Raw genomic sequence first — 27,669 nt, forward strand, 5'->3', positions numbered from 1 at the left:
AATTCTATAAATTATCTATTGTATTTATAAAAAGTGGAATGCAAAGGGAAAAGTGAAATACAGTCATGGAAGGAAAAAGCAACACAAAATGGAGACCTAAGAAGGTAATGAAACAACAGTAAAAATAAAGAGCAGCAGCAACACTCTACTTCCACCCTAGCATCGCTAAGTTTTCACTTAGTATCCAGGAAAGAGCACATGTGCATTATCTACTACTATACAAGTAAGTTATGAGGGTCAAAAGTGATAGGAATCTATACTCTTGGGCAGAAGATCCAACTCTTAAGCAGATAAGGATATTTTATGCTCATTTCTGTTTGAATTATTAAAGCCATTCCTCCCAGAGCAAGACATTTAAACTTCATTGTTTATTAAATAGTGCAAGTACTGCTCATCAAGAGTTACTGTTATGTTTAAGTTATTGCAGACTTTTGCAGTGATATTCTGCTAAATCAACAATTGTACATCAGAATCCATCTTTTGAAAGATGCAGCAATTTCTAATGACCAAAAGGCAGTCCGGACTTCGATTAACATGATTATGGGCTTTGTGTAAGAAATTGTATCACAGTGTGTTGCTGCACTACAGATAATGGCAGATGTTCCATCCTGGAAGGTCACACATAGACATTTTCATTCAGAAACAGGAGAGCTGTTTCTGTTTAGTTTAAAACACCGTGAAAGCTATTTAAGAATAGAGAATCCAGAATTGCAAGCCCTGGACACTTCTGCGAGTACATTCACAACCTTACGAATGGGCTGGGACACCAGAGAAGCAGAATCACTAAATGCTTATGGGTTGTGCTTTTCAAGCTGTGAGCAGCAGTGTTGCAGCGCCCCAGAAAATTCTAAAAATAAACTTCTATTTGAACTGGAGGAAAATCCTGACCACAAACCAGTAGTTTTTTACATTGTTAAAAATAACCCTGTATCTGAACCAAACACAAATACCCACATGCTTGGTGGCAGCCCACCTGAATCAGCAGCTTTTATTTCAAGTTAAATTTTGAAACAAACCCCATCCACCAGAAGAAAGGTAGTATTTTACTTTGCCAGATTTTATAGGTAAGCATTTTTTTGTAACTGCTGCTGGCAGGGCTGTACTATTGCGCAGTATCAAATTGATACAAAATTTGAATAAATGCATTAGATCTGACCTGTAGACCTACAGTTTGATGTCCATTTATGATGATTCTAGAGCACTTATCTTTCTCTTTTTCATCATGTAAATTAGGTACTTGGAAATCTCTTACACAATCTGAATAATTCAGTATACTAAAGAATAACAGTATTTGTAAAGTGGAGAAGTTCTGAGGATACTCATGTGGTTTCCATTACAGAGGGAAAATATTCTTGTGCACATGCCCAGCATAATTATCTCTGCAGTACTGAAGTGTGACATTAGTACAAGAAAAGAGAAACAAAATGACTTTCAAAAAAACAGAAGTAACTTTTTCAAATGTAGTTTATTTCCCATTTATAAATTCAGAAATTAAGATGAATAAAATACAGAAGACAAAAATATTCTTCTTCACTTATGACAGGCAGTAGCTAACTGCTTTATGACCAGGAAACCCATTTACTGATAGTTTTCTGTTTTACAAAAATCAGACTACGGAACTATTAGTGGGAATTTCTGAGTTCCCTTACTTCCTCTGTATTTCAGAGCTGCTGACCACTCATGCCATGTCTTCCAGAGTCTGCAGATAAAGCCTCAAGTAATACATTCTCAAGTAACTGGACCAAGAGCATATTTTAAAAGATTGAAGCTGAAAAGATTGTGCTTCCATTATTTTCACTAGCACTGGATACCCAAGGAAAAAAAGAATAGATATATATACACACACACATATATATATAAAAATATAAATATATATATGAACTGTTAACATGAGTATAGATTCTCGAATGTATATTTCAAACATAGAATTGAAAGGATCTTAGTCACTTTTGCCAACATTCCCAATTAGGGAACTTCACCCAAACTTTCTGCATTTTCAATGTGGAGAAATGTTTATTCTTTTTTCCTGGATATGTCCTGTTACTTTAACAGTACAGTTTCTTGTTCATTTTATTCTCATTTACTCTTTTATTTTCCTCTTATTATTGAGAAAAATGCCATTTATATTACTTAACAGTAACTGAAGACTGCCAAAAACTCACCAGCCGGAAACTTTTTTTCCTTATGGAACTGTGACAGCTATCCCACACGATGGAACAGCTAATGAACAAATTAATTTGCTTCCCCATTATGATAATGATTGCTATTAGGAATATCTGCTAGAAAGAACACCGTATAGGGTGGCATGTAGACTGGGTGTTTTCTTAAAGAGCAGTTGTGAAGAACTGCTGTTAGCTGCTTACAGCAAAGTCTCTGGGCACCCTGCCTGCAAAAGGGAAAATGTTGGTCTAGTAAGTAAAAAGGTCATGGGCTAGTGAATTCATATTGGGTTTCAGTTAAGGTTGTTTGATACAAGCTTTCTGCTGTTGCTGGAATGTACAAAACCTAAATGATATGAGCAAAAAAAGGGGAAGAAGTAGTCAAAATGTGGTTTTCTAAGGCTGAACCACAAAAGAATTTATAGTTCTTTCATAACTGCCAAATATTGCTGCAGTCACCCAGTATAAAACCTTTAAAGAACTTTTTTTCTGGAAGGTACCTTAATTGATCTGATATGTATGTAGCAATGCCTCACTAATAACAATTGCATAGCATATCTGAACCTTTTCTTTCTCTCCATGAACTGGAGAAATGTAATTAATTCATACTAAAACAAAGAATTCAGACACTTCCTGCAAAAGTGTTCCTTTTGAAGAATGGATAAATAGTACTGTAATTGTCAGCTAGCCCTATTCATACCTGAAGAACATTTCTGTGTATCAATATGAATTCCAGATGTCTCTCCTGATACACATACTGAATAGGTTAAAAGAAAGAAACAAGTATTCCAGTATTTAAAATCAATGTTAGAGATATTTAAGGGAACACCTTTGTTTTGCAGCTATTTCACATTCTTAGATTTTCAGAGAGGACCACTTGAAGCTTTCTGGTTGCTAGACTTGGCATTTATGCGACTATAACTTCAGTATTTATTTCTGCTTTACTGAAGTTACAAAATTATGACCAAAATAATCTTCAGAAGCTCCAAAAGAATGTTCTGTCATCGCTTTCTAATGTTTATAGATTCAATAAATTTAAAGTAGTCAAACTGTTTGCTTCGGATAATAGGAGATTAAAATTAACTGCAAAAATAGGGGGGTTTAAAAAATAAAAGGAACTAGGTATCCTAGCAGAGTGAAGAGTTACAATGATACAATTGGTAAGAACTGCTTTGGTTGGTATAGCTTAACATCTCATTTAGTAAACTGGGAGTACGAATGCCTTATTTTTACCTGAGTGGGATATTAGATTTTTAGGGAAGAGTAAGTGCACATTCTTCTCAGGAAGAGATAAAGGAAGCATGGAAGGGGAAACTAAAATTCACTGGAATTACTCCACAGAGTGGCTCAAGAGCTCTGGCTTACTCACGATGCTGGAGGAGAAGCAATGCACTCCACGGGATCCATAGGACTGCAGGCTCACCAGCCAGTCCCCAATAACAGCTGCTTGCCAGAAGCCAGATGGGAAAATTATTCTGTTAACATGTTTACTTGGATGCTCCACATTCAGACTCATACATTGGCAGTTTTTCTGATTATCTTCTGGATTTGCAGTTAGCCTCAACTTTGGGTAGGTATGCATGTTGTCTGCCTCTAATACGCAACTTGCAGCATGGTTGCAGCACATTTCCATGCTCTGGGGCAGAGATCTAAGAAAATCGTGACTGTTGGCACCATGTTCTTCCTATTTTAGCCCTTTATAATGCCACTGCCTCTTCTTTCTACTGCCTGGAAGGTGACTTGATTTTATAACGGTCTTACAAACATTTCTTTTGTGGACCAAAGCAGCATACTTCCAGCATTTCTACTTCAACAAAATCACATTTTTTTTTTCCACTTCACCATGACATCTCAATGATCAGCTATCTGGACAGAGAAGCAAAACTAGGATCCCAGAAGTGCTACCCCTATCTGTATTTGTATTTGATAAATGTGGAAGGAATTTCCCAGTCAGCACCTAGGGACTGAAAAGATAGGAAGGACTGATTTCTCTTGATAAGACTTGCTTTGACCATAAAAAGAGCGCACATCTTGTCTTATCATTGATTATATATTCACTGACAAGGCTGCTGAGCAGTGGGGAAGAAAATGAGAATGCACAAGCTAAACAAAAAGCGCAAGCAGTAAAATGTTATAATCTTCCTTTGGCAGTTCCAACTTCTGCCCCGTGGTTCCACAACTTCAAATTTTTTTTACAAAAGACTTTAAATTATTAGAAAAATATTTTACAACTCACAGAAGCAAAATGTCTATGCATTGAAGCACAATAAAGAGTCTCATTGCACAGGTAATAATGACTGGCCTATAACCAGTATAGAATTTTGGACAAAAGCTGCACTATGTGCCTTATTGTATCTCAGTGAAAGCTCTCTCCAGCGTGGAGTGTAAGTAAAGATTACTTCTAGGAAGGGTCTCATTCAATAGTCACAATTCTTGCAAAGATAAATTAGTGATGCCCTCAACAGCAAAGGTCTGGTTCTGCTGCTTAGACATGGAACTCAGTGCCAAAAAGAGTGAAAGGATCATTCTGGTTTGTTTGTGCCATTCAAACGCTAATTACTTAAACTAATTTGTCAGTATTACTCCTGGTAAGATAACTTCTGAGGGGATATTTCTAAAGCTTCCACAAGAGTCGGTTAAGTTAGCTGCCAGGACAAACCTGGCTGGACTATCTCAGCAGTTCTGTTTGTTTACAAGATGAAGAGCCATCAGGCTTCTGAAAAACTCATTCGAATGCTTTGAGGGACACTGCAACTCATTTGGAATGTCCAGTTGTAAGGCTTGGATCTTCAGTGACTTGTCCAGCATGGAAAAACAGAGATAAAGTTGTAGGTGGTAAAAGACTCTAACCTTATTCTAACTACAGCTCTGAAAAGTCAGTTACTGGTCACTGGAAATTAGACACACTTCCTATATTTAAGAAGTTGCATCAAAAGCACAAAATAATGCTCTATGGTGATATGGTGTGTTGCGTAAACATTCACATACATTTATGTCTAGGCTGCTGCTCTCAAAATGTATGAATGATATAGCAACAACAACAGAAGTTGCCAAGTAGCCATGTATCGCAGGCACGGTACAGGCAGGAGTCCATTGCTGCTTCTTCCGAATAATCTGTGAATCTTTGTCTGTTTTGTAGGTCTTATGTTGTCTGTCTACTTTGTAGGTTCTTCCAGGTCTGAAGTCACAGTCATCCTGACAATGCAGCAACCCAAAGAAAGAAGTGCGTATTAGGCGATGTCCTGACAGAACTGCTAAGACGGAGCACCACACTGACAGAGTGGGGACTGGACTGGAAAAACATCAACGTGCTCTAGAAGATGGAGGCTTTGGGAAATCTAGGGATTACGACTGGGTTTCATTTTTCAGTTCAATAAAATTCTGTGTTTGCTCTTGTTATTGGCTGCTTTAACAGGGTACACCAGTTTGCTACAGGAGTTCATGACGGTCTTCTGAGATACATAGTTTTAGGCAGAAGTAAAATCCACTTGGGTAGAAGTGGGTTGAAGTCCTATATGGGACTGTCAGGGTGACTGGATGTAATCACAGCTTGTTAAAATCAGTGGGGACTGGAAGTATTTTGGAATTTGGGGATTTAGGTTCATAGAAGGCAGATTAAAAGAAATACTTGTTTTATGTTAGTTTGTAGGCTTTACAGAGACAAAAGACATTTTATTAGACCATGTCATATAACTGGAAAGAATGGACACATTTTGGGGCCTATGAATCCTTTTTTTGGAATTACATGTAATAATTTTGTGATTCCCTATATGGAACTGACAAGCACTATGAAACTGATGCTTTGTGAACTGTAACATTTCAACATAAATCTGAAGGTTTTACGATACTCTTTAACTAAACACTAGTTTTTTTAAAATATAGGAGAGATTATTTGATTGTTTAAAAGACAATGAGTAAAGGATTCCAGAGAAGTAGAGAAAAAGTATTTTTAACAGGTAAAAATACTCCCAAATTGATCATGTATAAATACTATGCTGTTTAAACCACATGACATTGTTCATGCATAAGGAGGCACATTTATGTTTTTATTATATGCTGGTTTGCAAGTAAAGAATAGAAAGATTCTGGTGCCCACCAGAGCCGCTCTCTCACTCCCCTCATTCACTAGACAGGGGAGAAAAAGTATAACAAAAAGCTTATGGGTTGAGATAAGGACAGGGAGAGATCACTCACTAATTATTGTCACGAGCAAAACAGACTGAACTTAGAGAAGAGATTCATCTAATTTATTACTAGGCAAAACAGAGTAGAGGAATGAGAAATAAAACCAAATCTTAAAACAGCCCCACCACCACCCCTCCCATCTTCCCAGGTTCAACTTCACTCCTGGCTTCAACCTCTGCCCCCCCCGTGGCACAGGGGGACGGGGAATGGGGGTTACGGTCAGTTCATCTCACGGTGTTTCTGCTGCTTCTTCATCCTCAGGGGGAGGACTCCTCTCATCGTTCCCCTGCTCCAGCATGGAGTCCCTCTCACGGGAGACAGTCCTTCACGAACTTCTCCAATGTGAGTCTCTCCCATGGGCTACAGTCCTTCACGAACTGCTCCAGCATGGGTCTCTCCCACAGGGTGCAGACCTTCAGGAGCAGACTGCTCCAGCATGGGTCCCCCACAGGGTCACAAGTCCTGCCAGCAAACCTGCTCTGGTGTGGGCTCCTCTCTCCATGGGTCCACAGGTCCTGCCAGGAGCTTGCTCCAACGTGGGCTTCCCACAGGCCACAGCCTCCTTCAGGTGCCTCCACCTGCTCCGGCGTGGGGTCCTCCACAGGCTGCAGGTGGAATCTCTACACCCCCTCATCCTTCCTCCATGGGCTGCAGGGGGACAGCCTGCTTCACCATGGCCTTCACCACGGGCTGCAGGGGGATCTCTGCTCCGGCGCCTGGAGCTCCTCCTGCCCCTCCATCTGCACTGACCTTGGTGTCTGCAGAGTTTCTTACATCTTCTCACTCCTCTCTCCGGCTGCAAAAGCTCTAACTTTTTTTTTTCTTCTTAAATATGTTATCACAGAGGCGCTGATTGGCTTGGCCTTGGCCAGCAGTGGGTCTGTCTTGGAGCCAGCTGGCATTGGCTCTATCAGACACAGGGGGAGCTTCTAGCAGCTTCTCACAGAAGCCACCCCTGTAGCCCCCCCGCTACCAAAACCTTGCCACGCAAACCCAACACAGCAATCCACAGAAAACTTAGTCAAATTTTTATGAACATAATATTGAGATGGCCTGCTTGCCTGGTGAACTAATGACAATCTGGCATCCTTGGAAGTTCATGCATGAGTGCATTCATCAGAAGATTCAGGGCTTAGATCTTCACTTCTCTTAGATGCTGTGACTTGTGAAACTTAACGATATTGATATTCTAGTTACCATTGTGACTGGAATTGTCACCGAAATCTGGGAATAAACCTCATAACACCAATGTAGTGTTAAAAGGCAGGCATTCTTTATTGCAGCGCTGGATGCACGGGGGATAGCTCCACCCAATGTGCATGCCAGGTGATCACCAACACACAGGTTATGTAGGATCAAAACATACATATCCATCGTCTATCTCAGAAAGGGCAGTCCTATGATAATCAATTCTTAGAATGCATTTCCATATTCTCCTCCCCGTCACGCATGCTCAGTGATTTGAGTCGGTGGTCCTCAAGGGTCTCTGGTGGTCGTCAGTGGTCTCGCACCCGTGTCCGCTGCGTGACCCTCTTCTTGCAGGCATGTGCAGTATCCTTGCTGTGGATGCGCCTGTCCATAACGACTTACTTCATAAGATTAATATCTCCAAACCTATTTTTCAGTTTGGTAGGGACTGTACATGGAACATAGCAGCATTGTACCTTGCCATGGTCAGTTAGCTTCATTACCTATTACCTTGGTTACAAACTAATTATCTCAACCTGATTCTATAGTTTCTGTTTCACAGCCCCTATTCCACAGTTACATTTCCCCCCTTTGGAAGTTTTGAAATAACTTTTCAATACTTCCACTCATATTTTCCTATCCTAGACACATTACAGATGTTCTTAAACTTGTAACCATAGCATCTACACCCCAGTGTGTCTGCTCATGTTTCTCTTTTGCAAGTTCTAACATAACTCGTGGAGTTACTATTACCTGATTTTCTGGTGTTACCCACCATCCTTCCGTATTCTGAGATGCTTTTAAGTGCTCTGCCAATTGTTCATCTAGTTTGCTGTATCTTGCTTTTAAATTTGGAATTTTCATCTGTTTTACTGGTACTGGTGCAAAGATACCTTGTCCTGCAGCCTCCTCTGCAGCTTTATCTGCCAATCGATTACTGTCTGACCAAACTGATGAGCCTTGGCATTACAGCCACTTCCTTCAGTTTCTGCACATCTTGTAGGAGTTGAAGAACTTCCTCCTTATGCCTTATTGGTGATCCTTGGGCTGATAACAGTCCTCTTTCTTTCCAGATGGCTCCATGAGCATGGATCACACCAAATGCATATTTGGAATCCATCTGTATGTTTACCCTTTTCCCTTCTGCCATCCGTAAAGCCTGCTTTAACACCACCAATTCTGCTTTCTGCGCTGATGTATTTGCAGGTAGTGTCCCTGACTCCAATACCTTGTCGGTGGTAACAACAGCATATCCGGCCATTCGCCTTCCTTCTTGCATGAAACTGCTTCCGTCCGTAAACAGTTCCAGATCAGGATCCTTCAAAGGTTCGTCTGTCAGGTCTGACCTGCTGGAATAAACTTGTTCAATGGTTAGCAGGCAATCATGTTCCAATTTCTCGGTAGGATTTTTTGTTGACAGGAACATTGCTGGAATTGCAATTGCTCTTGTTTTTAATTCCACATCATCTTGTTCCAATAGTATAACCTGGTATTTCAACATTCTGCTAGGGGATAGCCAGTGACCCCCCTTTCGTTCTAAGACAGTTATTACCATATGTGGTACATATACCACTATCTTTTGGCCCATAGTCAATTTTCAAGCTTCCTGAATCAGCAGCACCGTTGCTGCCACAGCACGCAAACATCCCGGCCATCCTTTACTCACGCTGTCAAGTTGTTTGGAGAAGTACCCCACCAGCCGCTTCCAAGATCCCGGCTGTTGCGCCAGCACTCCAAGGGCCAGATGTTGCCTTTCGTGCACAAACAGCTCAAAAGGTTTGGTTAGATCAGGTAAACCCAATGCAGGGGCCATCATTAATGCCTTTTTGAGTTCTTTGAATGATTTGTGGCATTCAGGTGTCCAAATCAAATATTGGTCTTTGGATTCCTTCAGGGCTTCATATAGGGGTTTCACATACAGTCCATAATTTAGAATCCAGAGTCAACACCACCCAATCATTCCCAGAAAGGCTCTCAGTTCCTTTGGACTGTTAGGTTCGGGGATCTGACAAATGGCTTCTTTCTTTCGTTTCCCAATTGTCTCTGTCCTTGAGATATCTCAAATCCCAAATAAATCACTGCTTCTTTCCCTATCTGGGCCTTGTTTCTGGAAACTCTATATCCTCCTTGGCCCAGGAAATTCAATAAACTGATGGTCATTTCAAAACATGTTTCTTTGCTTTCTGCTGCTATCAGGATGTCATCCACATACTGTAATAATATACCTTCTCCTTGATTCTGTTTCTTCCACATTTCTAACTCTTTTGCCAATTGATTTCCAAATATTGTGGGGCTATTCTTAAATCCTTGCGGAAGTACAGTCCATGTTAGTTGCATTTTTCATCCTGTAGCAGGACTTTCCCATTCAAAAGCAAATATGCTTTGACTTTTTGTATCCAGAAGTATGCAAAAGAAGGCACCCTTTAAATCCAGTACAGTAAACCATTTATGTTCCTCCTTCAAAGATGTCAGTAAAGTGTATGGCTTGGCCACTACTGGGTGTATATCTTGAACTATTTGATTTATGGCCCTCAGATCCTGAACCAATTGGTATTCCTTCCCTCCTGATTTCCTTACTGGTAATATAGGGGTATTATATTCTGATTCACATTCAACTAACAGCCCATATTCTAAAAATTTTGTAATTAATTCCTCTAATCCCTTTTGAGCCTCCCACTTAATAGGATACTGTTTTTGTCTTACCGGCTTGGCTCCAGGTTTTAAAGTCACCTTTACCAGTTCTGCCAGTTTGGATCATCCTGGAACTTCACTTGCCCATACCAAAGGGGTTAGTGCATTGTCGACCACTTCTGGAATCTGTTCCTCCTTGGAGGAATCCTGTAACATAAACACTCTCGCCTCTATGGCTTTTGATTCTGGTATTAGTAATCTGATTTCTCCATCTTTAAAAATTATTTGTGCATCTAATTTGCTTAATAAATCTTGTCCCAATAAGGGCAATGGACATTTGGGCATGTACAAAAATTGATGTGTTACCCACTGTTTTCCCAGCTTAAATTTTAATAGTCTCAAGAAAGGCTAGTTCTCTTTTCGCCCCGCCGCACCAACACCCTCTGCTGATTTATGGCTGAGTTTCGCTTTACACGTTTATTATTCTCAGTCAAGATTGCCAGAATTTTTCCATCCCTTTGCATTTGTCTGACTTCTTTTTCTTTTTCTCTGTTGTTATACACAGTCCAGGCTACTTCAAGCATTTTACCTAAGTCTCTGGACTCAGCCCCTCCCAGTTTCTGGAGTTTTTTCTAGGGCTGATTATCCCATAAATATAGAGGCCAATTTTATAGCTTCTTCCATGGTGTTTTTTGGTTGGTTGTTTTTTTTTTTTACTCTGGGTCAAAATTAGTGTATTTTCTAGCAGTCACCTTCAGTCTTTCCATAAAGGCTGAAGGGGACTCATTTAATTCTTGTCTCACTTCATAAAGTTTAGACCGATGAATGAGCAAACATTTAAATCCTGAGAGCAGGTCACACCAAATCCATGCAAATTAAAGCTAAAGGTATTATACAAGTGATGCACAAGTCAAGTTTTTCTTTAAAATGTCAGAGCCCAACATCTATTTTTAGGAGACCAAAGAGAATAATGAAGAAATATATTTGCATCCTACTCCAATCTGGCTTGGTCTTCATGTCTCTATGTAGATGTTTCCAACACTTGAGTAAGCACTGGGTTTGAACTGGCAGATACTCTACTGAAACTATTTTAAGTTCCATAAAACTGTTTCTTTTTATTTTTAAGCCTTGATTTGAGCATGAGATATCAGACAGCTCAAAGACTAGCCAGAGGGAATATTATTTTTTTCTCTCAGTTAATGAATTTCTGATTCATATCTATTTTGACACTATATATATTTCAAAAGTAAGCTCATCAAATACCAGAAAAGTAGTGTTGAATATATGTTTGGGCATATCCTCCTACTACATTTGACAGGCTTCAGAGCCAGCTGAATGCTCTGCAGCAAAGGAAAAAGTGACTGAATACATGATTTGACAAAACTGGTCTAATCTATCAAGTTACATTTCTGGCTAGCGACGCCTGTTGTCTCTTTTGCAATTCTGTTTTGTTTTCTTCTGTTTTCCTCTATAACTTCCCTGCAATGGGCCTTTCCATACCTGTTGGAATTCTCTTAAGGTTTGTGCACTCCCTTTCTTAGCTAGTGGACATTCGATGTATTTGCTGCTATTCAACGGAACAATGCCCAAATACTGCTGCATACTTAGGCCAGAGGCCATATATAAAACTGGTTAGTATCTGGTTTACATTTACAGCACACAGGGAATCCAATGGGAAGTAAAGGGGATGATCATGACAGAAGGAGTGCTCCAAGTACAGTCCATCAGTGTCTTTAAGCACACTCCTACTCCACATTTTCTGCATGCCCTCTCTGCCTCTTCATCACAGCAGCGTTCCTGCTTTTATCTGTTAGTGCTTATGGTTATGTTGGCTTATCTTTATGGCGGTTCTGTAAATGCCTGCCGCCTATCAGCGTCCTCACTCACCACACCCGCCAACTCCACTCCGTCCCACAAGCATCAGCTCCCACACTCCCGTGCCTGGAGCCGGCGGGGAGAGCTGTGGGGCCGGCGCCCTGATAGGGACGGGCTGACACAGAAACGCCTTTTCTAAGGCGCAGTTCTGAACGCGAGGGAAAGAAACTCTCGGCAAGCTTGGAAAAGCTGCTTTAAAAAAGAAAAAAAGCAACACCCTTCTCGTGAAAAAGCAGTGCCAAGACCGCCGAGGGACGCTGTCCCGACGCCGGGGCTGGGCAGCGTACTGCGGGGCGGCACCGCCCGCCGCTCTGCCGGCCCGGGGCCGGGGCCGGGGCCGGGGCCGCCCCCGCCCGCCCGGCCACCCGCCTGGCCCGCCCCTCCTTTGCGGCGCTCGCTGCCGCGCACGGGGCTCGGAAGATGGAGGACTACGGGCGATTCTTGGCGCTGCTGGTCTCGGCGCTGCTGGTCGGCTTCGTGTCGGTCATCTTCTCCCTCGTCTGGGTCTTCCACTACCGCGAAGGACTGAGCTGGGACGGCAGCCCGCGGGAGTTCAACTGGCACCCCGTCCTCATGATCACGGGCTTCGTCTTCATCCAGGGCATCGGTGCGTCAGGACCCCGGGGCTGGCACGGAGGGCCGCGGGGCGGGGGACAGCGGAGCGGCGTGGAGCCGCGGGGGAGCCGGGGCTGCGTGGGGCCGGGGCTGCGGGGAGCGGGCGGCGGGGCGCTGGGCGGAGCCGCCGGGGCGGCCCGCGGCCGGTAGCGGGTGACAGCGGGAGCGGAGCAGTGCGCGGTGTACGGCTGGAGCCGTCCAGGGAAGCCAGCGCTCCCCGAGAAGGCACAAAGAGTCCCTTGTAATAAGCAGAAACTGCTATATATGTTTTTTTGTGCAAGCACTTGTTTACCCTGGCCTGGGATTGCCTCGCACTTTGAGTAATGCTTGCGAGGTGTGCTTTCCTAGTCAGCCTGAATTTATGCAAGTTGAGAATCGAAAGGCCAGAAATGCTGCCCTAGGAAACTTTCTCTCTTTTGGCTTCCTCTCTTTTGGCTCTCTCCCGTGTCCCAAGAGGAGAAAGGAAAGTTCAGTACCACTGAAGCTAGATCCAGGAACGGGGTTTGTGCCAAAGAAAATGTAGCACCATAAGCATCGTTAAAATGCAATTCATCAGCCCAGACTTAGCGTAAATTATTTTCTAAAATATATCTTTAAAATTCATTCTTAATTCTGTTGCCTAAAAAGCATACAATGATTATGATGCAGTGGTGGTTTTTCAGGTTTTTTTAGAGTGTATGAATTTTTGATTGCCTAGAGTTCAGCCTTGGACAGACTTTTAAATGTTTCCTATTACACTTACAACATGAACAGTATCTTTTTTTCCACCCCACACAATTAGTACATTAGGCCTTAAGTGCAAGGTTGGTTCTTGAGGCCAACAGGAATACTGGAGCACCACAGAGGGGCTTATCTGGCCTGTGTATATGTTTAAACTAGAGCTAAATATTGCAAAATAAGGGCACTGGATTGTACCTTAAAAATCCTGACATTTGGGAGTGTCAATTTATGCTAATGGTATTAAAACTAATGGAGAAATTTGATGGAGATAACAGCTTCCAACAGTAATTTTTTATAAAGTCATTGACAAAATTCTTGCTAGTTTCAACATGAAAAGAACTAAGTGAAACATTAGTAACATCTCCAAGAATTGGCAGATAAATACTGCAGAGAACAGTGGAAATTCTCCCATAGTTTTACCACTGACTTTTGAGGGGAGAGGATGGGAAACTTGTTACTGTTCTCAAGTAATGAAGAACTTCTGGAGACTTACAGTATAAATGTAAGCAGGAGTATTTTTTCTTTGTAACAGAAGACAAACTAGAATTTTGTCTAGACAAACTTAGAATTTCATTTTTAATAACCTTATTTACATTTGCTTCATCACTGAATGATATATTGCATTTGTCCAGCCAGAAAACTTGTCCAGCACATCCGGACATTCATTCCAGTGGAACATGTTGTTTGCATCACATGTGTGCTCGTTCGCTCTCTCGCTCACTCTTCAGCAGGAGCCCAGCCCGTCAGAGGTTGGAAGATGCAGGAGGAGTGGGTGGCTGTCTAGTTCTGGCTATGAAGGGAATGTTGTGATTTGAACATAAGCTGTACATTTCATTTTTTCAATGGGAGTGGGGTGTGTACTCAGTTTTGTGGCTTCAAGTTACAAATTACTATTGAGCAATAAACTGTATTTTGAAGTTGGTTTACATAATATTGCTCAATAGGTCATGGGAAGTGTAATTTTAGGCTATAAATAAGAAATGAGAAACACCTGGTGAATTCACTAAGATACATACTGCTGACTGTGATCAAACTACTGTATAGACTTTTTGAAGAAAATAGGGGGAGGTTTTCTGCAACTTTTTTCCTACACATTTTCCTCTTTTTCCTCTGAAACTCAGTTTTTCCCTGTGTTACAGAGTAACGATGTTGCCTCAAGCCTTGTGTCAGTAAGGATATATGTAAAGTAAATGGAAGTTTACCACAGCTCAAAAAGAAAGGGAACATATACAAGGAATTAACTGATAATTTGGGGAAGAAATCATATTATGTAACAAGAAAAGCAAAGTCAGAGACTGAAGTTTTGTAGTAAATCAGATGAAATATCAACAGATAAGATACCACTGTGGATCTGATTCAAATTTGGCTGAGCAAAGTCTGCCACTGAATTCAAAGTAATTTGAATGAGACTGAGGAATAGGATACCTCTCTGCAGAAATACAAGAAAAAGAAGTTTTTAAGTAGTTAAAAGTAGAAAGGAATAGCTAATAAATATCTTGGTTAAAATTGTGTGAAGGATTTGAAATAATAACAAAATCATTAAAGTCTACACAAAGGATAGAAATGTTGTATTGTTGGTCTGTAGTTGGTCAGGTAGAATGGATGACGATAATAATGTGCATATTGGGAAGTAGACATGCCCTGATAAAAGTGTTGTATACATCTTGCCAATCAAATGAAAAAGTTGTAGGCATGTTAATATTAATACTTACTGTTGGTGGATCAGCACCTAAAGGTAAATGATACCTGACAAAACACTGTCAGTGCATAGTAATTGTCCAGATGATTTTCAAGACTTAAAGTGGGAAAAACACAGGCAATAAAAGTCTGTGTGCATATTAGTACAGCAACATTTTTGAAAAGAGTAAGATAGGAAAAAAACATGAGGGAAAAGTGAGTTTTAGGAAGAGCTTGAAGGAATAGTAGTGTGATAGAATGGGTTAAATAAGTAAATAAGGAATTCTGTCTTATTTTACATGTGGAAATGACCAGGGCATGCTCCAAAGGAGTATTTGGATGATAGTTCATGTTTGGCCTGCAAATGATAATGTTTGGTTCTCTCCCAAAGGACTAATTAAGGAATCCATCAAGATACAATGTGGAATAAATGATTTTTGAGGGTTTCCCATTACTCACCTAACAAAAGAATACTTTCTTCTACAGAGTTGCGACAATCTCTGTTGCAGACTGAGAAGCAGCACGGTGGTTTTGGGGGTTGTGTAAAATTGAATGAAAAGTGAGTGAGAACAAGGAGGGTGCAGCAGTCCTTGTCTCCCATCCTCAGATCAGTCTTCTACCGCTTATGAGTCACGTGTAAACTCTATACAATAAAGTTGTAGGTCAATGCTATAAATCCTGGAAGGTGCTTGCATAATTAATATTCCTTATCATATATGATTTATAAATATCATACAACTTGTATTTAAACAGGCTTAAAACATGAGGATGTAGCCTAACGTCAGCAGTATATTAATAAAGGAATACAACAGGAATGCTTACTTAAGAGTTCAGAAGGAAAAATCCTGGTCTGCCACATTACCATGTGGTGTTACAGAGTCAATTAAATTTCATCTGTATGGATGAAATTACCTAGGTGGGTGAGGCAATCTACCAGCTCGCTGTGGCTGAAATATCCCTACTTTTTTTCCTCCACTCCTCCCTTTCAGCTTTCTCCTTGACTCAGACTTCATCTTCCTGCTGGCTGGTTTGTGTCAGCTCTGGCCCTTGTCAGACCCATAAACTGAATTAACTCGACTAGCAGAAAACTAACACCCACCCACCCCAAGTACAGTTTTAGCAGGAATAGAAAGTTGAATTGCCTGCACAAAGGGTCTCAGAAGTGCCACAGATGGGAGAAGGGGGATGGTGGACAATGTGCAAGAGCAAGGAGGAGTGCAAATCTATTTTAAAGTAAGCATAGTCTTTCATCTTGAAATCACATCTAAAGATAATGCTTGCTTTGAGTTATCTGACAAACATGATTACCTCTGCTTCAAACATAACAAAACTACTGTTCAAAGGAAAAATGGCTAATTGTTGGAGTTTCTAACATCCAATGGGCTGCAGAATTCTCAAGAACTGGAAGGGCAAATGACTGCTGAGCTGTAAGGGTCTCATCACAGGCAGCTTGTGAAGAGGCAGCTCTTTTGATGAGCTTAGTTCAAGTCCCTTTGAAATCATAAATGAGCACTTGTCCCACTGCTTCCCAAGGAATCTAGTGGGCATTCAGTACTTGCTGAAGGTAAGCAACAGGATCAGCCAAGAAGGAGCATGAGAGGAAATGGGAGGAGTGAAGAGGAACATTCCTTTTGGCAGCTGTGAGATGCTGTGCAGGGCACCCCCAGTGCACTCACAGAACCACACTGTGCCTTCTAAGGTGGAAGGCATCTCATGAGCCATCCATGGCACCTCCTTACAGCACGTGAAGCAAGTGCCAGTCAGAAATACTAGAGAGCTAACTCTAGAATTTTGCTTGGTACCTTTTGCAAAAAATAAGTGTCCCATGCCACATAGAAGATATTGCAAGATCACTCTGCCCTATGTGACATGCTTTAAAATCAGGATTTTGAAATATCCCAATACTATGGGCCGTATTGTAAGATGGAGCAAGGAGGATTTACTGGGAATATCCTCATGGGATGCTGAGGTTTGTTTGGGGCCTTTTGGCATACCTGCTTTACAAAATTAGAAATCATAATCATTAGTACTAAGTTAACAGTCTGATGCAGGCAATTCTTTCAGTATTAACAAGATATAAGACTATCATATAACTTTTGGGGAACTGTTGAAGATGATCATAAGCTTGGTGTGCTGATTATACCTACTATATAGGTTGATTACTGTCAAACTCTCTTAAAAACAAAGCTTCTATGTTCCTGATTTTGCAGGATTTACTATTGTTACTTTTTAAAAGTAGAAAGCTGAGAACTACAAAAGTGCCGTATATATTTAAATATTCTAAGGGACACTTTCATTCCAGTATTATATTTTCACACAGTATGTAACAGCATACATTGATTTAAAATTTGATCGTAGTCTGGAAATTTCACTTGTGAATAGTGTTTTCGTTGTGAATTATTTAGTGCAGTACTGTATTTCCTGGCATGCATGCAAGTAAACAAAAATGTGTAACAGAACTTTGAAATTAATTTGTCATTTATTTTTATTCATCACAGCACACAGAATTAATATCCTATTTATTTTCTATAACCTATGCTTTTTGCATAAAAATCTGGGGTTATGGAGAAATTATGAGTAAGGCACAGGAGAATCACTTAAGTAAATTCTTAATCTTTGCATTTATCAGGTAATACTTTTTTTTTTTCTTTTTGGGGCACATCTGTTTCTTAATGGTTGGAACAGGAACTTTAAAAAAACCTGCATATATTCTTATTCTTTTGTTTTAAATATAGCTAATTATATATAAAGATTTGAATGTAATTTCATAAGCAGAAACTTTAAATGAGGATGTGATGAATCAGATGAATGGAGCTCAGTCTTTTTGCTCAGGCAAGACGTTATGGATGCGGGCATTAGCCTTTATCGGTCAAGTGATTAGGTATCCTCATAAATATTTGTCGCCTGTTATCTGAATATACTTATGTGCTGTCACACATCCAAAATTACTACCTAGTTTGTAACTGGATGTACCTGGGGCTTCAGTGATCTAATCTGGTCTCTGTGTGTCCCCTGTGCAAAGTACCCGTGTCATACGACAGGCAGGGGACAGTTGTGGCAGGGAAGGAGCAGTGGGGACCTTGAGGAAAGAGCTTGGCAAGAAGCAGCTCTAGGTTAAGTTATTTTTATGGACCATCTGGAGTTAGATCACTAGAAATTGTTGTTTTGTTCAGGCTGGACAAAACGCTGTCAGCAAGAGTTATTAATGCGAATACAGGCAAAAACCCCTTACATTCATCCAACAGTGTTGGAAGAGTTGTAATTGGCCAAATCCTTTTGTCTCTTAAGACTCAGATTATGATTCCCTTATGCTGAGTAGCATTTTCCCATTTAAAGTAGTCCTATTAATGCAATAGATAGTCATATAAATATCCACACAATTAGTGAATAGCATTATCCAAAGTTGGCAAAGAGAATAAATATTACAAAATAGCCTTACACACTTTCTCAGTAGGTGGTCTTCTGGATATAAGAATTGACTTGTAGCAGAAAAATCAAAATCCTATGCAGAATCCCTGTTAGATCAATTTAAGGAATGAGAAAAAGATGAGAGCAAGTTGTTTACAGTTCTTTTTTTTTTTGAAACACGCTTAAGTTTTGGTTTTTTAAATTGGGAAGAAATCTCTGTAAAAGTTATATTTAAGCCTCAGTTGTATATTTGGAATATGCTATGCTATGTGTAGGAGAAAAAGCCTTTTAGAGGATTAAAGGTTGGATTTGCCTGTAATTTACAATGGAACTATGTGAACAATGCATGATTATTAAAATCTTAGAGAAGTTATCCTATAAGGCATAAAATCTTGTTTCTGTTCTTTCTTCAGCTATTATTGTGTACAGGTTGCCCTGGACCTGGAAGTGCAGCAAACTCCTAATGAAGTTCATACATGCTGGATTAAATACCATAGCTATGATTCTTGCAATTGTTTCCATGGTAGCCGTGTTTGAATACCACAACGCCAGGAACATTCCTAACATGTACAGCCTGCACAGCTGGATTGGGCTGACTGCTGTTATATTTTATTCGCTCCAGGTCAGAATCTAACTGTATTTATAAACAGGTTGTAAATTTGAAGAATGTGTTGAGTAATTCAGGCACAATAGGCCCTCACTAATACACTCTAACTACTGGGATACCCATTTTACATCCTGTGATTTGACAAATTAGCATGTAAATGTGCAAATAGTGGATCCCTGACTTCAAAGAAAAATGTATTTTAAAGCATGTTTTGTTTATTTGCTGGGATAATGGCAGTTTATTTACTATTCAGTTATATAGCAGTGTGTGCTCTATAAAGTGCTGAAGCTAGAGCGAGTGATTTGTTTTGTTGGCAGCATATTTAAATACAGTTAGAGCTTTTATTAAGGACATCTTAAATGAAGTAATTGTTTTTCTTTTTTTCCAGCTATCATAATTTTAAGTAGTCACTTCTTGGCCTCAAAACTTTTGTTTATCAGCAGAACAAGTGCAGCAGGGAGCCGTGCAGATCTAAAGGATCTGACATCTGAATGAGCTACTACTAGCTAATCAGTTTTCCTGAATCAGCAAAACTTCTATAAATGTTTATATGCATGCTTTTAACTGCTTCTATTGGCAGAGAATTAGAGTTATCATAATCTAAAATGAGCTAACTTAGTCTGGTTTGCATTTGGCATGGAAGAACAGGCATGCCCTAACATTTAGTGTACACATACAGGTGTGATGTTTCTGCATATACATTCTGAATTCCCTATATTGTGTTATTACACTATGGAAATTTATTTTGTTCCTTCAAGTTGAGGTTCTTATTTTTTTTGCCAAAACACTAAAAAGAAAAAAGTAAGACTTAATTATCTGGTGATCAAGCATGGAAAATCCCCAGATGAGGGATTTGGGTTCTGGACTTTTATCCTTCACTGCTCAGGCTAGGAGGTACAGGAAATAGTGTTGAAATAGTGTTTTTAACACTTAGAAAAAAGAAAGTGTATCACAGCATTGTTGAGTATATACTCTGTAGCTGAACAACAGCTAATGAATAAGAAGGAACAATGTTAAGATTTTCCTTGTCCTAATAATGCAGTTATTTCCGGGAAATCTGTGCTGCCACACAGCATTTTTTCTAATGGTTAAGATAAAGAATCGTGAATAAGATCTTAATTCTACTTTTCATTTTGCTACTATAAACTTAATGCCTTGCCTGTCTCATCAATAGAACTGTGGTGTTACTTCCTCCAAAGTGGGATGTAAGTCTCCAGTCAGAGACTGACTTTTTTAAGTGATTGAGCACTGTTGTTAAAAAATAGTCATAAAGTAGTATCTCTGTTCATAGAGAAGATACTTGGCATTTGCCAGAAATGGCATGTCAATCTCAGAATTGAAAAATTCTTGAGGGGGGATGCTCACATAATACTATACCTATGGGAACAATAGTGTAAATATATTGTATTTAAACCAAATGTATGTTAATACAGTATAGCACAAGGACATAAATTTAAGAGTAGGGCAGAAGTGTAAAATGGAGACTGTCTCTTGGAAATCAGTGTCTCTGGAAAGAAGTACTCAAAGATGACATGAAGCTCAAAATGAGTTCTCACGATGCTATGACAACAGGAAAAGTAAATTCTCTAATAAGAGATTGTCTTAACCTCCACATATGGCATTGGCAAAACTACTATGAAATACTATGGATTTTTTTTAAATGTAAAAAATTATAATAATAATAAAAAAATCCAACAAAGAAAGTCGGGAAAAGTAATTTGAGAGCTGGAAAAACTATCTTCCAGTGAAAGACTTAAAAAGCTCCAACTGTTTAGCAGATCTAAAGAAGATTAAGAGATGACTTGATTATAGTGTATTAAAAAGCTTCCTAGGGAGAAAATACCAGGCTCTTTAATCCTGCATGGAAAGACAAAACAAAGGCTAAGACTGGAAGTTAAAGTAAGATGAAATACAAATTCATGCACGATTTCTAATTTAGCAGCAGGGGTAAGTAACGGTAGAACAAACTAAAGAAGGGATGCAAACCTCAATATGATTGGGCAAGTCGGTGACTGAAACCATGTGACGTGACTTATTATCTTCCATCACAAAATTAGCGCTAATGGGAGGACTCATGTCACCTGAATAACTTCACGGCACCCACATGCATCTTCATTCCATAAATGCCAACTGATTGATATATCAAGATATAGACCATTGCCCTTCTAAAGACATGTACTTTAACCAAAATTCTAACAAGGTACAATTTTTTAGTCCACTCAAGTCATAACATTAGACTGCCTTCTGATCTTCATTTATGTGTAAATCTGTAACAGAAGCAGAGAATGGGACTTGATGATGAGAGGGCTGGAGACTCTCCTATGAAGACAGGCTGAGAGACTTGGGGTTGTTCAGCCTGGAGAAGAGAAGGCTCCAGGGAGACCTTAGAGCAGCCTTCCAGTACCTAAAGGGGCCTACAGGAAAGCTGGAGAGGGACTGTTTACAAGGGCATGGAGCGATAGGACAAGGGGTAATGGCTTTAAGCTGAAGGAGGGTAGATTTACATTAGATATTAGCAAGAAATTCTTTACTGTGAGGGTAGTGAGGCACTGGAACAGGTTGTCCAGAGAAGCTGTGGTTGTCCCCTCCCTGGAAGCGTTCAAGGCCAGGTAGGATGGGGCTTTGGGCAGCCTGGTCTAGTGGAGGGTGTCCCTGCCCGCAGCAGGGGGGTTGGAACTAGATAATCTTTAAGGTCCCTCGCAACCCAAACCATTCTGTGATTCTATGACTTGAAGAGACTAAAAACGTAGCTGCTCATACCTTTAATATATTACTGAATTAGTGAGACTGAAAACTTGTGTTTCCCATACTTGGTTTGGTTGCAGTTTTAGTATTACCAATAAGTATGGACACTGATACTAGGTGGGATTTTTATAAAACATTTCCTGTCTGCTTCCCAGGTGCCAATCCAGAATTATTGCTTTGGTTTTGAAGGGAAACACATTCAGAAATGCCAGGTTTTTTTCAAATTTGTACCTGAAGACATCTCAAAATGGAATTTTTATGATGATTTTTATTCTGCTTGAGAAGTGCAGCTTGTTTCCCATATAGCTTTAACTATGAATTTGTTTTGTGTTTAGCTTTTCTTGGGTTTCGCTGTCTTTCTGCTCCCGTTTGCTCCAGTTACCCTCCGAGCAGCTCTCATGCCAATACATGTTTACTCGGGTCTTACCATCTTTGCAACAGTGATTGCAACTGCTCTCATGGGAATCACAGAAAAGCTTATCTTTTCATTGTAAGTATTTTTTTCCACTTGTTTATTAAGGTTATTCATTGCAAACTGTACTTCTGTTTGCAGAGAATAACAGCCTTCTAGTACTGGGACGTTATTTTGGTTTGTTTTAAAAAGACCTCCTACCTAGCACGAGACTGCTGGTTTTAGACCAGGATTGTCTTTAAAACAACTGACTTTTTTTTTCCCTTCCAAAGGAAGAATCCTGCATATAGTGCATCCCCACCAGAGGCAACTTTTGTCAACTGTCTTGGTCTTTTGCTTGTCATATATGGTGCACTTATTTTGTGGATGGCAAGTAGGCCCCATTGGAAGCGCCCCCCAGAAGAGAATGTTAAAGTTCTGCGGCCCATTGGAGGGACTCCTGAAGGCACAGAAGTGGAATCCACAATGACAGATGGTAGTAATGCAGATAAATCTGATCTGAGGGTCACTAGTGAAGCAGCAAGAAAACAAAACCTCAAATTTGATGAAGCAGGCCAACGATCAACTATGTAAACAAAATACACAGAATAACAGTACTATTATAGTGCCAACTCCTCTTTTCCTTCCAATTTAGTTATACCGATATACATGTAGGTTGGGGGTTTATTTTCAGTATGGCTTGCTTAAAGATACTCAAGTTTTCTGCATATGAATTTAAATTTCATTAAGTCCCAAACATATTGGTTCAGGCTCAGTCCTCACTTAAAAAATGAGAGTGTGAATGACATCACATAATGGGAAAATCACATAACTGGAAAATGTTTTCCATATCACTTCTTAATTTAATGCTTCAATCTCTTATAGTCATGAAAAGTTAACAAAATTGAGACTAAATTTTGCTCTGACTGATTTTGCACGTTATGAATCAGAGTCATGAAGTATACCAGACAGCAGAATTTAGTTGGTCACACAGTTTTTCTGGTAATGTTCACTTTGTTAAAGCCCTGATTTCTCAAGCTAATTAACCCACTCACCAGCTGCTAAGATCTATGGGATTTGAGGTAATTCAGCGCTTCGCTGAGTTGCACCATAAAAACATTTAGTCTAAAATTTTGAATCCAAAAACAGAAATTAAAGTTTGCCTGAAATCTTCATTAAATGTTATCTTTCCTTTAAAAACTTCTAGGTTTTGGGTTTTTTAATCAGACTTGACTTTTTAATCAACTCTACCAAATATATTGTATACAGATAACATTTGGCTTTGGCTTATGTGCAATCATTACTGAAATCTAAGGAAATTCTAAGACATCCAAATGCAGAATTTATCTTATTTGGAAAGCTATGGATACACTCTTAGAAAAATATGTATCACTTAAACCAAGTCTTCCTTTTATCCCAGAAGGCAGCATTTTACTATCTTTATTTGATTGCACAGTTCTATTGATTTATGGCACTATACTAGAAATTAGCAGGTTAGAAACCAGAGAATACTGCTAGCAGTCTTACAGAAGAAAGGAGCTCAAAGTGAGAAATGCTTCCTCCAAGAAACAGCTGAACTTTGCTGATTTGATTAAAATGCTACCCATTAACTGAAAGCCAATTTTGGTATCTCCACACTGGTGTCAAAATCATTATCGTCATGGGCATGAAGACATACTTTAGTGTATAAGAAAACTATAGAAATTCTATGACTTTTAAATTTGAAATTAAAGTGTTAAATAATGCAGTTTGAACCTCTACTGGCACTTTACTTTTATAGCTCTCTCTCGTAATCAGACTACTAATGTATTATGCTCATTCATTATTTTCACAGATATAAACAATACTTATTTTTTACTACTATAGAATAATAATTATAGTAGATTATTTTGATTGCATATGTCCAAAATGATGAGCCTTTCTATTATAAACTCTTGTAAAACCTGCAGAGCCCACTGCAGGTCCATGAACACTGTTCATGTTGCAATATAGACAGTGTCAGACAGCATGTAATTTCCTATTTTTTAAAAGGCTACATAAATTTTTATCTACTTCAGCTTTTCAAAATGTTTAAACACATTAAAGTTTAGCAAATATGCAATTTTTGCAGTTCAGTGTTAAGTTAGTACAAACAGTTTTGGTCATGAGTTATTTTTGATCTGCTCTGACAAGAAGCACCTCAGTTCATGTTATTTGATTTGTAATAACATTTAATTATTTAGTGAATGCAGTATAGAGCGCTAGCATACTGAATTATATGAAAAACTTTTCTGCTGTACCATTTGGTACTCAAGGACTACATCCCAGAGTTCTATGTTTTCACTTACATATGTTTGTGGATGACTGGGACCCACCTTGCATTTGTGCATTGTTTCATTTGAGAAAATACATGCTTTTGAATGCCTTAGTGTAGAATTCTGGTATGACAGAAGGAATACTATCCTATTGTGTGAGCACTCCTCCAGTCCCACTGTGTGCAATGGATCGGAGAGCTTTTGCCCTGTTTTTCAAGTTCCACACAATTATCTGTATACCCTAAAATTGTTCTGCACAGCTTCAGCATAAAATCCAAACAGTACTGATAGCAGCTTTCTGAGAGAAGAACGAGCACTTGTTTTACATGACATTAGTGCTCAACTGACACGACACGATTATGCATCTATTACAAATTTATATATTGAACATTAAATAGGAAGAGGGATTCACAGTAGCTTCTGGTGAATGGTAACTGTACTGTCTTTTTTTCTTCTGATCTTGTTAGGTTCTGCTCAACAAGTCTGCTTTTTTTTTGGTGAAATCAGTAAGCATCTGACAGCTGGTGGATGCATATTTAGGTTTTGGGAGAGATTCTCTATTAACACTTTCGAAGTGTAACAGGTGAAGTGAATAAATGAACTCAACTGTTCTAGTAATTTACTATGCTAGCTTTCTATACTGCACTCACACAGGCAGCAGCATTTTGAGTTGGTATGTATTGGCCTGTTACTGTGTCTCATTCACCTGTGAAAATGAGCTCATTCAATCCTTGCATAGCACTAAGTCATCAAATAAAAGCGTGTGTTCATGTGGAAGGTAGTCACTTGTCTAAGGATTGTTCTGGAAAAAACTCTAACCGTACAGAATATTGGGAAAAAACCCACAAAACCTGTGTTTTGTTACAATACTGACTTGGATGTATTGAAATCAACAGCTTTTAGGTAAATGGTTCTATATGCTGTTAAAGTTAAGCTATAGCAACCATATAGTAACTTCTGTTTTCCATTTTATTCCATGTACTGTTCAAGAGTAATGATACTTGAAAAAGAACAGTGGCATTTCTTTTCTATTCTGATAATAGAAAACTAATTGAAAATCGAGGATTAGCAATCTTTTGAGGGTAGTCTGCCAGACTGTATTTTTGTTTTTCAACTTTGAGGTTAAACGTGATAGTAGAAACTCAGCAGGAGCTGGAAGATTCCATTCTGGGAAATTACCATAATCAGCAATATCTCATGTGTATGAACTGTGGGCTTCTGGCTGCTTTGGTCTTTGGAAGGTTCCCATGAGATGCGGTAGTTGTGAGCTCCTCAACCTCTGTGTGTACAATTTAAAACAGACTGAACATGCTATAGACTTTTGGCTTCTATTCTAAACTGGTTTAAAAGGGTTTTAAGTGTCCTTGCAACATATGAGTTTAGTCCAAGTGCTAAATAAAAACACATAGGACTTTGAAGAGTAATTTTCTCTAGGAAAAAACATATTCCTAAAGCTGCTTCTCAAAGTGGCCTTCCATTAACATTCCTTTCATGCAATTTTTCTTACCTGTATTTATGTGTAATAGTAGCAACACAGGAAATAAAAAGGTATCTTTTCAAAGATATAAATGGAAGGTAGAACTTTAGCTTTTTATCAGGATTTTTCTGCATGTTTGGAAATGTTCTACATTGTTGTTTTTACAGGGACATGATTGTAGAGCTTACATTCCAAGTTTGGATTCCTATAAAAATATAGGAAGTTACAAAACCTAACATGAAAAGTGCTATTTTTTTAAGATGCCTGAAAAAAAATATTTTTTCATGTATTTACGTGCTGTCATGCAGTACTGCACACAGAAGCAGAACAGTGCTTTTTCCAACATTAATGAAACTGAGAAGTGATGGTACAAATTAGATTTTAAAATTGAATGTACAGTAATTACATGTACACTTTTTACTAGATGTAACCAAGATTGCATATGATATTGTAAATATGGATTACTTGTTTACATGGATATTTTATTGAGAGACTAAAAGATATTGCCAAATATTTTCTATTTCAAAAGACTCTTTCTTTTGCTTCTGTTTCAGAAAATTCCTTCCTCTGTTTCTAACTGTTCAGAACTTAAAGGATTGTTTTATTGTTTTGTTGCTCGCAGTACTTATTTGTAGATGAAAGCAAATGTTTAATTACAATGTCTATTTTTCTTATTCTTTTCTGTATGTTAACAAAATTATTTTTCAAGGTTATGATACCACTGACAACAGATTTATATTACGGTACTAAAAATATAACTTTCTAAATTTGGCAAAAGATCAAATTATTCCTACGATTATTTCTTTGAAAACAGGAGGATAGTTGTACAAAATTCCTTAAATAGTTCTTAATTCCAAGTATTCCCGATGATCTTCCTGATGAAATTTATATACTCTGTAGTGTTAGAAGGATAATCAGTATATAACAGAAATTGAAGGAATTCACCGTATAAAGAAACTGTCTTTCACCTTCTGATCATAATAGAAATTCCCCATAGCAGTTATTAGAGGGGAAAAAACCCCAAAACTATCCTCAGTCATGAGACTGCCATAGCAAATAAGGGAAGATCATAAATTCTGATGTATGGTGGTCACATAATGCACTGTAAGATCCAAATACTCTCAGATAAATAACAGCCAAACCGAATGCAGAGCAAAAATTTTGACCCCATGGAATCTTCTGACCCAGATTTAACATCAAGTTACTCATCAATAGCTTATTGATCATAAAATGCTATAAATGGCAAAAACATCTATATGAACATATCTGTAATAAGTAGGAATTAAGGTGAATACGTTCTTGAGCTTAGTAAGATTAATTGGAAACTCTTTTAAAAGTGTAAAGCATAAACTGATTATTCCTGAGTATCATAGAGCTGTTGGCTAAAACCTTCCAACATCCTCATCATCCTGGAAGATTAAAAAATACTGTTACAATCATCAGTATAGCAGAAAACTTGCTGTATTCAAACCTGACAATTCCCTGTTGCTTATAACTTCTCTTAACTGTCTCCTGTAGGCTGGATTTTTTGGAGAAAGTTCTGGTAAAATAGTCCATATTTTTTCAATATGTTGATTATTACAAAATTCAATAAAAGCTCAACTGTGTTCACACTTGAAAGAGGAGGCTCAGAAATTTGGCAGGACGACTGCATTTGTGTGAAATGTTTTTTATAAGTAGCTGATGGAATCCTTATA

At 39.0% G+C, this 27,669-nt stretch overlaps 2 protein-coding genes across 2 annotated transcripts in view; one reads left to right on the forward strand and one right to left on the reverse strand.

The window, feature by feature from the left end:
- METTL8 (methyltransferase 8, methylcytidine) overlaps positions 1-27,669 on the reverse strand; it is a 102,631-nt gene that overhangs the window by 60,272 nt on the left and 14,690 nt on the right. The gene's annotated exons all lie outside the window — the stretch shown is intronic.
- Positions 12,057-27,607, forward strand: LOC129207823 (plasma membrane ascorbate-dependent reductase CYBRD1). Its single transcript, XM_054829332.1, has 4 exons — positions 12,057-12,645; positions 18,872-19,080; positions 22,146-22,300; positions 22,495-27,607. Exons 1-4 carry the CDS (start codon positions 12,459-12,461, stop codon positions 22,793-22,795), a joined length of 852 nt encoding a protein of 283 aa, XP_054685307.1. The 5' UTR covers positions 12,057-12,458; the 3' UTR covers positions 22,796-27,607.

The sequence above is a fragment of the Grus americana genome, chromosome 6, assembly GCF_028858705.1.
Source record: "Grus americana isolate bGruAme1 chromosome 6, bGruAme1.mat, whole genome shotgun sequence".
NCBI classification, from domain to species: Eukaryota; Metazoa; Chordata; class Aves; order Gruiformes; family Gruidae; genus Grus; species Grus americana.